We start from the raw sequence: 11,865 nt of genomic DNA, 5'->3' as shown, positions 1-11,865 counted from the left end.
AATTGCACTGTTAACGTAAATGTAAACAGCATTGGTTTATCACTTGATGAATTATTAATGAGTTTGAGAAAATAAATTCCTCATTTTTTTCAGAAATCCATTCTTAATTCAAGACCACTTCCTCATTTCAAGAAAAATGTTCTTATTTTAAGAAAAACCCTCTGAGTTCTTACACTATGTTCTTGAAACAGGAATGTCCAATTTGCCAAAAATACTTGAATTACAAAATGGTTATTATTTTAGTGTTACTTTTATGAATGGTGGTGGATAAATGACTCAATTAACAAAATTGCTCAAAATCATAACACCCCTTATTACCTTATTTTGACCATGCAATATTCTTCCTTCCATCAATTAACTAGTTTACCGAATATGACGTGTCCAATTTAGACATCGGTTTATAACATAGGATGACATGGTTGTACTGTTTGTTCATTTAGTAATCATTTTAACTGGTGATCACTCATTTTAGTTTCTAGAAATGATCATGCAAATTACCAGTAGGTTTAAATTTGTCGAAAAAAAACCCTTAAATATTCCTAGGAATATCTAGCAATATCTTGGAATAGGGCCCAGCTTGCACTATAGCCCAAACCAAAATTTAGGCAGCCAAAACATTTTCGAAAAGTTGAAAGTGGAAAAGTGCCGAAAAATGTGACACAATTTTTGGGTCGCACTACCGAAATACATAAACAGGTCAAAGCAAATACAGTCAAGATCAGATTTCATTTCTGGCACGTAATGTGCGTTGATAAACATGAACCGAAATCGGGCCTTTTGCTTTGCTACTGCCATTCTACTTTTACAAATTATAGACATGCAACTGCTGCAAAGGTTTGCCTTTTTCATCCTGTATCACAGATGGGTAAATAAATACATGCAAATCCTGAATTCCACTGGGTCCTGCTTGATCTGAGATCAGCTGTCCAGCCAGTGTAGGGTGAAAATGAGGAAAATTTTGCATTGGGAATGACCCCGGCATATATACACAGGGTTTTCAATAAAATTTGAAGTAGGCAGCTGGTTTTAAGTCTAGTAGCCGACTGCATCATCCAACGGGCCGCTAGGCCCCTTCGTCTAGGGGGATCTGGGAGCATGCTCCCCCAGAAAATTTTGAAATATGGGAGCTCTGAAATGCGATTTCCAGCATATTGGGCGACAATTTGAGCGCAAAGTTAACGGAAGATTTCTTATCAACGACACCGAGTGCGCAGTTACGTACATTTTTTTATAATTTCCGGCGAAGAAAGATTTGGAAAACCATTTCAAAAGGAAAATTAACGATTTCAACGTTGTATGACGTTTCGGCAACTTCATATCATCATTACTACAAATTTAAAGCTGCCGTGAACGGAAAACTTTTTTGTGCGTTTTTTCAAGCGCGAATTGAAACATTTTGGTTTGTCTAGACAAACCGCAATAATTTTGTTCGGTCAACATGAACAATCAGTTCAGTCGAACGATAAGAATAGCAGTATTCACATTAGAGGACACGAAACTAGTCAGACGCAGGTAACCTGTCTGACGAGTTTCCCGTCCTAGTGTGAATTCGCGATGAAAAAGTTATCTGACTTACTGACATGAATTCACATTAGGACGAGTTTTAGGACGGGTTAAGATGCCGAGGTACTGGTGCGAGATGTGCGTGGTTACCTAGCCAGCAGAAAACAGAACGCGCTTGGCTGTTTCGAGTATTTCCAAAGTATGACAACACAGCGGCAAAGATGTTTGTCTGTTTGTCAGTCCAGGATTCGTTTTTCTGCGTTTTAGAACGCTTCACCTTCTTCTTCGGCGCCATTTTGTTTTCCCAAAATGCTCTGCTTTCGTTTTAGTTCCAGTCTAATCGGTGCATTTTCTCCTAAGACTCGACCTGGAAACCCATCTAAGTGTGAATTCGTGATGCACTTTGACGAGTTTCTCGTCTAGTCGGGAAACTCGGCAGCTCGAGAGTGGCTCGGCAGCTCGGCGGCTCGGCAGTTGAATGGCTCGACGGCTCTAAAAAGTGTACTTAACAAAACTGTAAAATGAAAGCTAAGAGTGCTTCGACCTAATCACTGAAACAAGCGCTTAGGCTTAATCAGTAAACGAGTGCTATATTCTTCAGACAATCTCATAAAAAGTGTAGCTAACCAAACCGTAAATTGAAAGCTAAAATTTTAAAAGATTGCTTCGATCTAATCACTGAAACAAGCGCTTAGGCTTAATCAGTAAACGAGTGCTATATTCTTCAAACGATGTCGTAACAAGTGTAGTAACCAAACCGTTCATTGAAAGCTAAAATTTTAAGAGTGCTTCGACCTACATGTAATCACTGAAACAAGCGCTTAGGCTTAATCACTAAACGAGTGCTATATTCCTCAAACGATGTCGTAAAAAGTGTAGTTAACTGAACCGTAAAATGAGAGCTAAGACTGCTAGTTAGGCCGTAAGTGACTAGTCATCGAACCGCATACACACATCTTCTCGACAGTCTTGACTGGCGAGCCGTTGAGCCGTTCTATCTAAAATGTAACCGTAAGTGGCCCTGTATTCTGTAGTTATGCCAAACTGGCTAGCTTTTAGTTATTGTAGTGCTTATCAACACTAATTACGGCTCAAGTAAGTTCGCTGAATAACGAATACAACAACGGCGTGAAAAGTTCGAATTCTATTTCGTCACTTTTGAGGACAATAACGCATCAAATATTATCTGTTTTTAGTTATTAAACGCTTACCTTTACGTTTTTGTGAGCATTTCCTTGCCTTGGATAAGCATTTAAAGAGTAAAACATTAGAAAGTGAACTAGAAGAGCTTTCAAAGAAATTGAATAATACCGCCAAACGACCAGACGCCAAACACCACGCCAAACACCACGCCAAACGACGCCAAACGACGCCAAACATCACACCAAACGACTTCAAACGACCCGCCAAACCTGTAAGAGCCCGCACTCCGCAAAGGCCGCTGGCGAATGCCTTAGGTAAGTACTTCATGTATTCCTTATTGTAATGGATTAAATATAAGGTATTTAATTTCGACAAATACTCATACACACCCGTTTACATGGGTATAAAGGGGTTTTAAGGGGTATGCATGGGTACACACGAGCGCCTGCATATGCTGATCTCACCCATAGATCCCTTGCTTGTCAAGCGCATTAAACATGTTAATAGAAAATGCGCTATATAAATTCATTACATTATCATTACCATAATGACATGGGTATATAGTATAATATTCTGCCCTGGGTATTGTTATTCATGAAATGTAAGCAAGGTATGGGAAATCGCTCTGGCTTTTCCCAAGCCCAGCGCTGACTTTTGCGACAGTCAGACCAAGCATACTGTGATACACGCAGTGCAAAAAGAAATATTGTCTTTGGCTCTGAAAGAGATTTGCTGTATTAGAGCAAATAGACAACAACTTAACTACCAAGCATGCCACATTTATTCCTTGTCAAGGAAAAGTTATTAAGATCTACCGGTAACTCCATCTATTGGCCTCTCTTCCAATCCTTATCCAAAACACCGGAAACAAATTATACTGCCATAGGGAACCTAGTTCCTGCCCAATCCATTAAATAAATCAGATACCAAAGACAGAGAGAACTTGGTTGAATTACTAGAATACTGGAAAAAACCCCTCCATATTATTAACACTCATGTAGGTTTTACCAGTGTCACAATCCAAATCCGCCAGCTTGGCTGCAGCTTCTGCTGGACTTACAACCTGTTTTAGCTTAATATAATGTAGAGCTGTACTGTCGTTTCCAGCCAACATGATCCATAATCTCATGCAAGGAGACCCCAGCAAGAGCTAATGAAATCGCCGCTCTGCCTCGAAAACCATGAAGAGTATAACGATCACTGGTTAATTTACCATGAACAGGTTCTGCATAATTTTGGATTCTCATTCAATCTAGCCGGGGCTGCCCGTGGCTCTAGGGCCTTAAAAGTAATTTCTACCTCTTTCGTTACAGAAGGAAAGAGATACCCTGGCTGTAATTCTATTCTGAGGAGTCTACAAATATGGAAATACATTTCCAGACCTTTATAACAGGGCATATAACTGAATTCTCACCCCTTCTAAAGGCTAAAACATTAGCATCGCCCGATCTTAAGGATTTAGTCCAGATATGGTTAAATCAAAAATCCTGAATTGTCTGGAAAACGCAGGATATCAACCGCTTTTAAGCCTAACAAACCGGCAGCCCGGTCTACTGCAAAAAACAGGGACTTGATGAAGACGGCTTGATCCCTCGGGAGGATATAAATCTTAGATGGCTCGCTACTTGGACACTCTCAAATCTGCGCATGAATGAATTCTGATATCATAGCGAAGTCACCAACGAAAAAAGGCTCTGCCTGGCGCGGAACCACCCTTGCCTTCAACTGTTCCTCTCTAACATTTGCTAGATACTGTTTGACTGAACTATCTGCAGCCGGGTTACCAATCCCCATGAGAGGCTGCCACTCAGCACCTCTCCCATTTTCTGCGAAAATTGATCTCAATTTGCGTATTAGAGAATCTATTGTTCCTTGAGCAAGACGTACAGGGCACTGACAGGGCGCCTGCCCCTAGCAATCCGGTTGATGGACTCGTGTTCGTCCGCTACGATCTTTCCAAACCAGGAAAGAAACCACGTCTGTCGGCAGAGCTGTGGCGATAGATTTCGGCGAGGACACACTGAATAAGAAATTGGACAGCTCTTACTCGAGAGCGCTTTTTTGTCTGACATAGCGGGAGGACTGGTGCTGTCTAGCAAGCTGCTGTACACATTCAAAGATAGTACTTTCCTGAACAACAACTTTCTTTAACTGTTGCTCCACTTCATTATTTTGAGCTCTTTTCCGCTTATAGCCACATTGCTGACAAGACTTGAACATCTCGTCATTTGCATACGAACACGAAGGGCATGCCACCGAGGGAGTAAAAAGTTTAGGAATTCTCGGCAATGTCTGAAAAGAAGGATGGCAAAAAACGGCTTAAATGAAAAATCCTAATACCTCGAATAGAATTAAAACCGTGAAACCCTAAAGGCCCACACAGTACAAGGGCAGGTTACTGGCATGTATCCACGGGTAGTGGGAGCAAGAATAACACCCGCGGCATCACATCCACCCAGGAGAAATCTGCCTTGAGACTGAATCATCAGTTCAGGCCACCAATAGGAATAGTGGCTTAACTGGGGAACAACTATGGTAGACGCAATGGGGAAAGGGTAGAGGAACTTCAAAACGAGGCCAACAAGTCCAAAAGGAGGGAAAACGTAAGGTTTCGACATGTTCTCAAACTCGAGCAGATTTTGAGAGAACAAGTTAACTCCCGCTGATTGAGAGATAGGGTGGGGCGAGAAATGGGGCAATTTCTTAGTTACACTCGTCAACTCCGGTGATTTTTTGCTTCCTCGACCTTCCCATGAATCTGCCGATAGTGTATCCAAGATCAACTAGGAGCGACAGAACACAATAGATAGCTGCTATAGCTGCACTGAATCTAAACAGAGCCTAGGTTTGGTTGGCTATACGGTCAATGGGAGAACTAGATACGAGGCGGAGAGTCATCACCGACTCTTCCCCATACTCTGAGCGCACCGGTCGTTAAGCGTTTCAAAATCTCCTTAGAAGCAAAATCCGAAAACGCTTTACAAGAGGCGTGGTTACTAAACTAAATATTTTAAGCAAGAGCCGATACAACGTAGATTTGATTTTAGTGATGTACTATATTTCGGCTGGCCAAACCAGCCTTCTTCAGGTACAATGAGAGTTTACATTGAATTGCTTCTATGTACATATATATATATAGTAAATGGATGTTGACGTAATACTGGAAAAAATGTGATAAAACATGGCAGTTACAAAGATTTTGAATTCAAATACTAAGAGTCACGGAAAAATAACGGAAATCACTAAAATAATAAACTGAAATCTAATACGTTTCTTCGCGGATATTAAGACCGTTGGGATCAATTGTCCTGCCTTTTAAAATTAAAAAAGCTTCCCTGGCCTTACGGATCGAGTCTCTGTTAGAAAACATTTTTTCGATAGGGATTAATTGCATGTCCTTGGAGATGTTGTGGGGAGAGGAGAGGAAATCTAAAATCAAATCTACGTTGTATCGGCTCTTGCTTAAAATATTTAGTTTCTCAACTTGAAATAACGCCGATCAGATCAAGCCACTGATCCAACGTACACCGACAGGAAAATTGTCCACGGTTGCTTGCTTCGAAACTCTGTTACTAAACTGCTTGGACGGCGGGAAATCTGAGCAGTAGTGTTGACCCTTAAAAGGAGCCTTTGAAGTGTCGAGTGAAGTTTGAAATTTCAATCTTGTTTCGAACCCAGCCACCGATTGTATGCTTCTGGGGGTGGTCTACCAATATCCTATCCCAAGCTTCAGGATTCCTGTGGAGCCCACCCGCAACAAACTGGTCCGGATCTCTAAGGCGAATGTTTTGGAGATCGGGTTTCCCTTCGGAGTATAGGACATCTTGTCAACTGCTAGTGAGTCGCATTTCCTCCTGAATGGGAATCCATTTATATCAACCCAGTTTTCACAGGTTCTAGGATGCAAAGCTGCTAGTTGCGAAGCGAACAAATTATAATTATTCTCCTGGGTCTGAACGACTCTTTGTTTCTTTCTTGCAGGGCCCTACACAAGAACAGAAAAACATTGAAGGCCAATTAGCCTTTTTGTACAAAACCAAGAAACTGTGGTTGAAGAAAATAGAGAAAAAGAAGAAATGGGATTCCCAATCAGGAGGGAGCAACTTCACAACCCCTGGATCAGAAGCTCTACTGATCACCGAGAAAAACGGCAAACCAATAGGAGTCACTCACCCTCAATTGGAAATTAGAGTAAACCCAAGTTTAAACCCAAGAAAATGGTTTACTTGTGAAAAGCGGCATGAACTCTACTATACAAAAACACTTCAAAAGAAACCTGTAGGACTCAACATGTTGGACTAAGCTTAAATGCAAAAATCCATGACAGACTTCAATGAAAGAAAACACGGACATCTATGCAACGTCTCTTTTATTCCAAATTGACAAGCCTCCAACTGAAATCAACAATTATTTACTTCGTCTTGGGCAGACCCCTGCCAATCTGACCGCCACGAGTTCCCTTCTGAAGGAAGGATTTGGGCGACGAGAAGGGGGGGCTGCACTCGTAACGCCTCCTAAATAGACAGGTCGCTTGGAAATGGCCATAGCCACCCACAGCCATAACAGCGACGCCCACTATCCCTCCGGTTCGGCCTTGAATTCCGCATCGCCTTTTCAGCCTTAGACATAAGCTCCATAACTTTCGCATCACCCTTGTTTCCAAGGAGAACTTCCAGGTATTGTTTGAAGTCATCATCCGGGATGGCAGCTTTCTGGGACATTGCTTGAAATACAGAGCCAAAGAAACCCGCTCTCGCGTGGTTCCTTTCCTTGGAGATCAGATTTAACGTCAGGAAACTATCTAATCTGGCTCTTACTGAAGTTTGGAGACTTCAACAGCGCTCGTACGTTCTGTAATGATGTTTGACCCTGGCCTGCTGTGCTTCTTCCAGTTTTTTAAGCCTGTGCAGTAGTCTTATGGCCAAGAGAGAAATCACCGTGTAAAATGGACATAGCACTCGAGGAGGTTGCATGCATTTTAATCTCCAATTCTTACTATTATTCAATTTCATCTTGGCCAACAGCTCTACTACAAAACCTTAGAATCACACAATTTCCGTCTTAAAAGAGAAGGGTTAGTTGTATTTTCAACTACCAAGAACCAACACTTCCACACACTGCCAGACCGGTATATTCCCACAGATCCATTTATTTCTAATTCCTTGTCTAACCTGTGTCTGTTTACTTATTCATTTACTTTTTGGCAACGCAAGGCTTATTCCACAAACTGCAGCCACAAAGGTCTATCACGCTTTATTTTGCTTTTGTATTTGTCTATACCAAAGAAGATGAAAATGTTGCAAACCTCGCCTGCCTTGCCACGCAGGGCCCAGTTCCTCAAAAGCCGATTAACGCTAATCTAAGATTAAAAATTAACCAAGCAGTTTTTTTCTCTACTCCCAAATGCTGTTCAACGCAGATTTTCGGCAGAACTTTACATGAGAAGACGTCAATCTTGAAAAACAAAAATAAGCAAAAGAAACTTTCACCAAAAAGTTGAAAACGTGAAACAAAAGTTTACGCTAATCCTGGATTAAGTTAATCGGCTTTCGAGGAACCGGGCCCAGGTCTATTTCTCACACAGTCCTCCCTCTCACTCTTTTGCTTTTTGTTTTCTTTTTCGGCCAGGAAAGGTGAAAATGTTGCATACGCCACTTGTCACACAGGCCTAATCGCCACACAGGTCTTATCACCACCCAGGACTATTTTCACAGGTCTATTTTGTAACAGGTTTATTTGTCATATAGGACCATTGTATGCATTGTTACCACACAGAACTATTTCATTCAATGATACCAAGGACAAAATATGCACGCCTCATCTGTCACAAAGGACTATCTTCCACACAGGATTATTGCAAGCTTTAAGGCCACACAGAAACATATTACATATTAACTTATGCAAATGACTTAGCATAGGGGTGTGCATGGCTATATAGGGGTATACATGGGTATGTAGAGGTATACATGGGTATATAAGGGTATACATGGGTATCCGGGTGTATAAGGGTATACATGGGTATATAGGGATATACATGGGTATATAAGGGTATACATGGGTATATATGTGGTACGCGCGGGAATATGTTATAATTTAAATACACTACAATAGGGGATACATGAATTACCTATTGTAGGATGCCTTATAAAGTGTTCAACCTCATTCCCAGAGTCTCTCTTCTCAGCTCTGCCTCCATTGTCGTTGTGTCACTGAAGGTCAAAAGAGCGGATGTAGAGAAGATGAATTCCCACAAAGCGGTCAACCGACATACAAGAGCTTTTGTGATCGACAAGACAACTTCACTGTCGAGCGGCGACTGACGTTCACAATAAATTTTGATTTCGTTAGTAGCTAAAGTTGCTTAAACACTAACATAAAAGAATGCACCAAACACTAGGTTTGCTTGATAAAAATGTCTCTTTTATTTTACCGCGGCTAAAAATGCATTGATAAAAAAATATCTTATAATTAACGACATCGACAATTTACACGAAGTTGTTTAAATATAAATATCGTAAGTCAAAACTGTCAACTCGCTGTATAAGTACAAGATTGCGACTTTAGGAATCACGTTGTTTGATTTGATGATTTGAGGTCGATACGTGACATGAGAACTTAAATAACAACGCAACTGGGCTGATCGCTGAACATGTTTGTTTCCCATGGATAAACGTTTCACTTGTTTTCTTTTTTGTTTAAAATTGTCGCAAACTATTAGCATTCTTCGTTGATCCAGACCTTCACACGGGCGGCAGCACTTTTCCAAGGTCTTCTAAGGGTAAAAGGGTAAAGACTTGAGACCGATTGCACTTACTAGTTGTTTGGCAAAAGTACTAGAAGGTTTCACAAACAAAAGACTTTTAGGACAGGGTGTCTGATACTATTGACCAACGTCAATATGCACGCCATGGGCACTCAACAGTGCACGCATTAATTTATTTAATGCAAGCTAAACACGAAGGTATTGATTCAGGAAACTGCTCTGTCCGGATATTTTTTGCAGATTTTACTAAAGGATTTGATATCATGGACCATTCCATAGTACTAGATGAGCTCAGGTCCTTTAATATCGATCAAACTCTGTTTATTTGGATACGCTCCTTTCTTACCAACCGAACACAAGAGCTGTGTGCGTCGGCTCTTATCTGTCGTCATGGAAACAAGTCAATAGTGGCGTCCCACAAGGAACAAAACTGGGGTTAACGCTCTTTGCTGTCATGATAAATAAGCTGCTCAGGAACTGGCATATGCATACGAAGTATGTCGATGACACTACTGCATTCGAGATTATTCCAAGAAACGCCATTAATATGCTAGATGTAGTTGTCAGAGAAATCCATGATTATTGTATAAAACACAAGATGAAACTAAATCCTAAAAAGTTGCGTGACTTCGGCCCGAGCGCCTGCAAAGACGACAGCACTAATAGCTAGAATCCGGAAGCCAGAAACCAGAATCATCCACAATTCGCGAGAACTACAACTTACCCACTCCTTGTACGCTCTGCTATAATCCACACATTCAAGTATTCAGCTCTGTGGAAATATATTAAAACTGTAAAATAGATACCTAACCTTGTTATTCTTGAGACTTGGACTTAGACTTGAGCATGGTGATGGCATCATCAAGCTGAGGCAGTCCACATTACAATAAAGGAAACTTAAAACTTGTTTAATTCATTTTTCTTGTTTTTTCAACTGCCCTGGTTCAAAAATCCCTCTTTTTAAGGAACTAGGCACCTGGAGGATGTGGTGCGTCGGGGCGCGACTGAAGCTGTCGATTATAAGGTGAGGAAGAACATACAGTGAATGATGAAAAATTCACATTATTTATCAAAGTTAAGTTATTTCGAGGCGTCCCACTAGCACTGAATAGGCCGGAAAACAAGCAAGTTTTGAAGATTCTGACGAAGGGCAGATGAATACAGTAAAAACCCGCATAAAAGAATCTATCTTTTTCAGTTTCAGGCTGATGCCGTTCTTATATATTGGGTACTTTGTGAAAAATTAGCCTCAAGCTGTTCTTAACGTGTCAGGCGCGTAGCGTCCTATACGCATATACGCACGTGCGTACTTGAAGTGACCAGAAAATTTTGAATTTTTTAGCAATTGTTTCTATTTTTTAACATTTTACTTGAACGCAACCAAGATTTCGTGATGAAAGCACCACTTTGATTAAATTCTAAAAACTAAAACACAAGCTATAGCATGTTCTAACTTAGTTTTGCATTGTACTTTTTTTTGCTCCAACAATGCAGTGTTGTTTGGCCAGCGTGCAACAAAAAGGCGAGGTTGCAAAGGAGCGACGTTCCAAGAACGTTCTTGACAAAGGAGCGACGTTCCGAGAACATTCTTGACAATTCCAGTCACGCTAGCACAACCAAAACAATGTTTTGTCTGCGCCAACTTTGCTCAAAATAAGGGCAAGACGCTTTGTTCTTTGCTTGTATTCACACAACTATTTCGACAAGAAATAAAGAACGCAGTATTTTTCGCTCAGTTTACTTAGGTTTCTAGATCATATGTACTTGTGCGTACCTGAAAAAATGACCACGCTACGCGCCTGCGTGTTCTTAAATTCAGTGTGAGAAAATTATACACTGTATTGCACAACTGACACTGCTTTATTAATTGACTCCATCCTCTCAAATCGAGGGACTGATCATTAATTACAAGGGAGTTGATGGCACAAATAAATGAGAGGTAGTAGCTTTAGAAAAGGTGCTTTAACCATTAATAACACAGCAACATAAAAATTACCCAGTATTTCCTAATATATAAGAACCAGTTGCATTTATCAGGCTGAATTAGTTGTTATGTATATGGTGTTCTTTTTACCAAATTTCAGCCTGGAGGTTCTTAATCCACTTATTGTTATTTTATACGGGTTTTTACTGTATTGCGCTTCAAGGCCGACAACTGATGACATGTTCGGCTTGGGTTAGAAGGTTTTTCCGCCGTGTTTTCGCAGTTTGAACATCATGTACCGTGGGCCTACGAATGATGTAATTTGATGACACCCAAATTGTCCAAAAAGTAGAACGAAACATTGCGATAACCACTTAAAACTGTTGAACAACATAAAAGAAATAGAGCAAAAGGAAAGACTGAAAAGCATGGATGAACACAAAAGGACAACATTGAAACGGATTGCATTTGGATCTTGAAAAAAATCGGCCAGACGCTTTTCAAGTTTATGGCAAATCGCCTGGATAAAGGT

At 40.7% G+C, this 11,865-nt stretch overlaps 1 protein-coding gene across 4 annotated transcripts in view; it reads right to left on the bottom strand.

The window, feature by feature from the left end:
• The window catches only part of LOC137967375 (BRCA1-associated RING domain protein 1-like), a 46,267-nt gene extending 43,371 nt beyond the window's left edge, over window positions 1-2,896 (bottom strand). For 3 of the 4 annotated variants that reach the window (XM_068813914.1, XM_068813915.1, XM_068813916.1), the window contains exon 1: window positions 2,715-2,854. Coding sequence is in view for 1 of the 4 variants with exons in the window: in XM_068813917.1 (XP_068670018.1) it covers window positions 2,715-2,883 (169 nt within the window). In the remaining 3 variants the exon portion in view is untranslated. Of the gene's footprint in view, window positions 1-2,714 lie in introns of all 4 variants that reach the window. The other variant, XM_068813917.1, reaches the window with a different exon arrangement.
• Between the last annotated feature and the right edge of the window lie 8,969 nt (window positions 2,897-11,865).

This window comes from Montipora foliosa, chromosome 8, assembly GCF_036669935.1.
Source record: "Montipora foliosa isolate CH-2021 chromosome 8, ASM3666993v2, whole genome shotgun sequence".
In the NCBI taxonomy this organism is placed as follows: domain Eukaryota; kingdom Metazoa; phylum Cnidaria; class Anthozoa; order Scleractinia; family Acroporidae; genus Montipora; species Montipora foliosa.
Note: the sequence above shows the minus strand (reverse complement) of the source record. Positions and strands in the feature narration are given on the sequence as shown.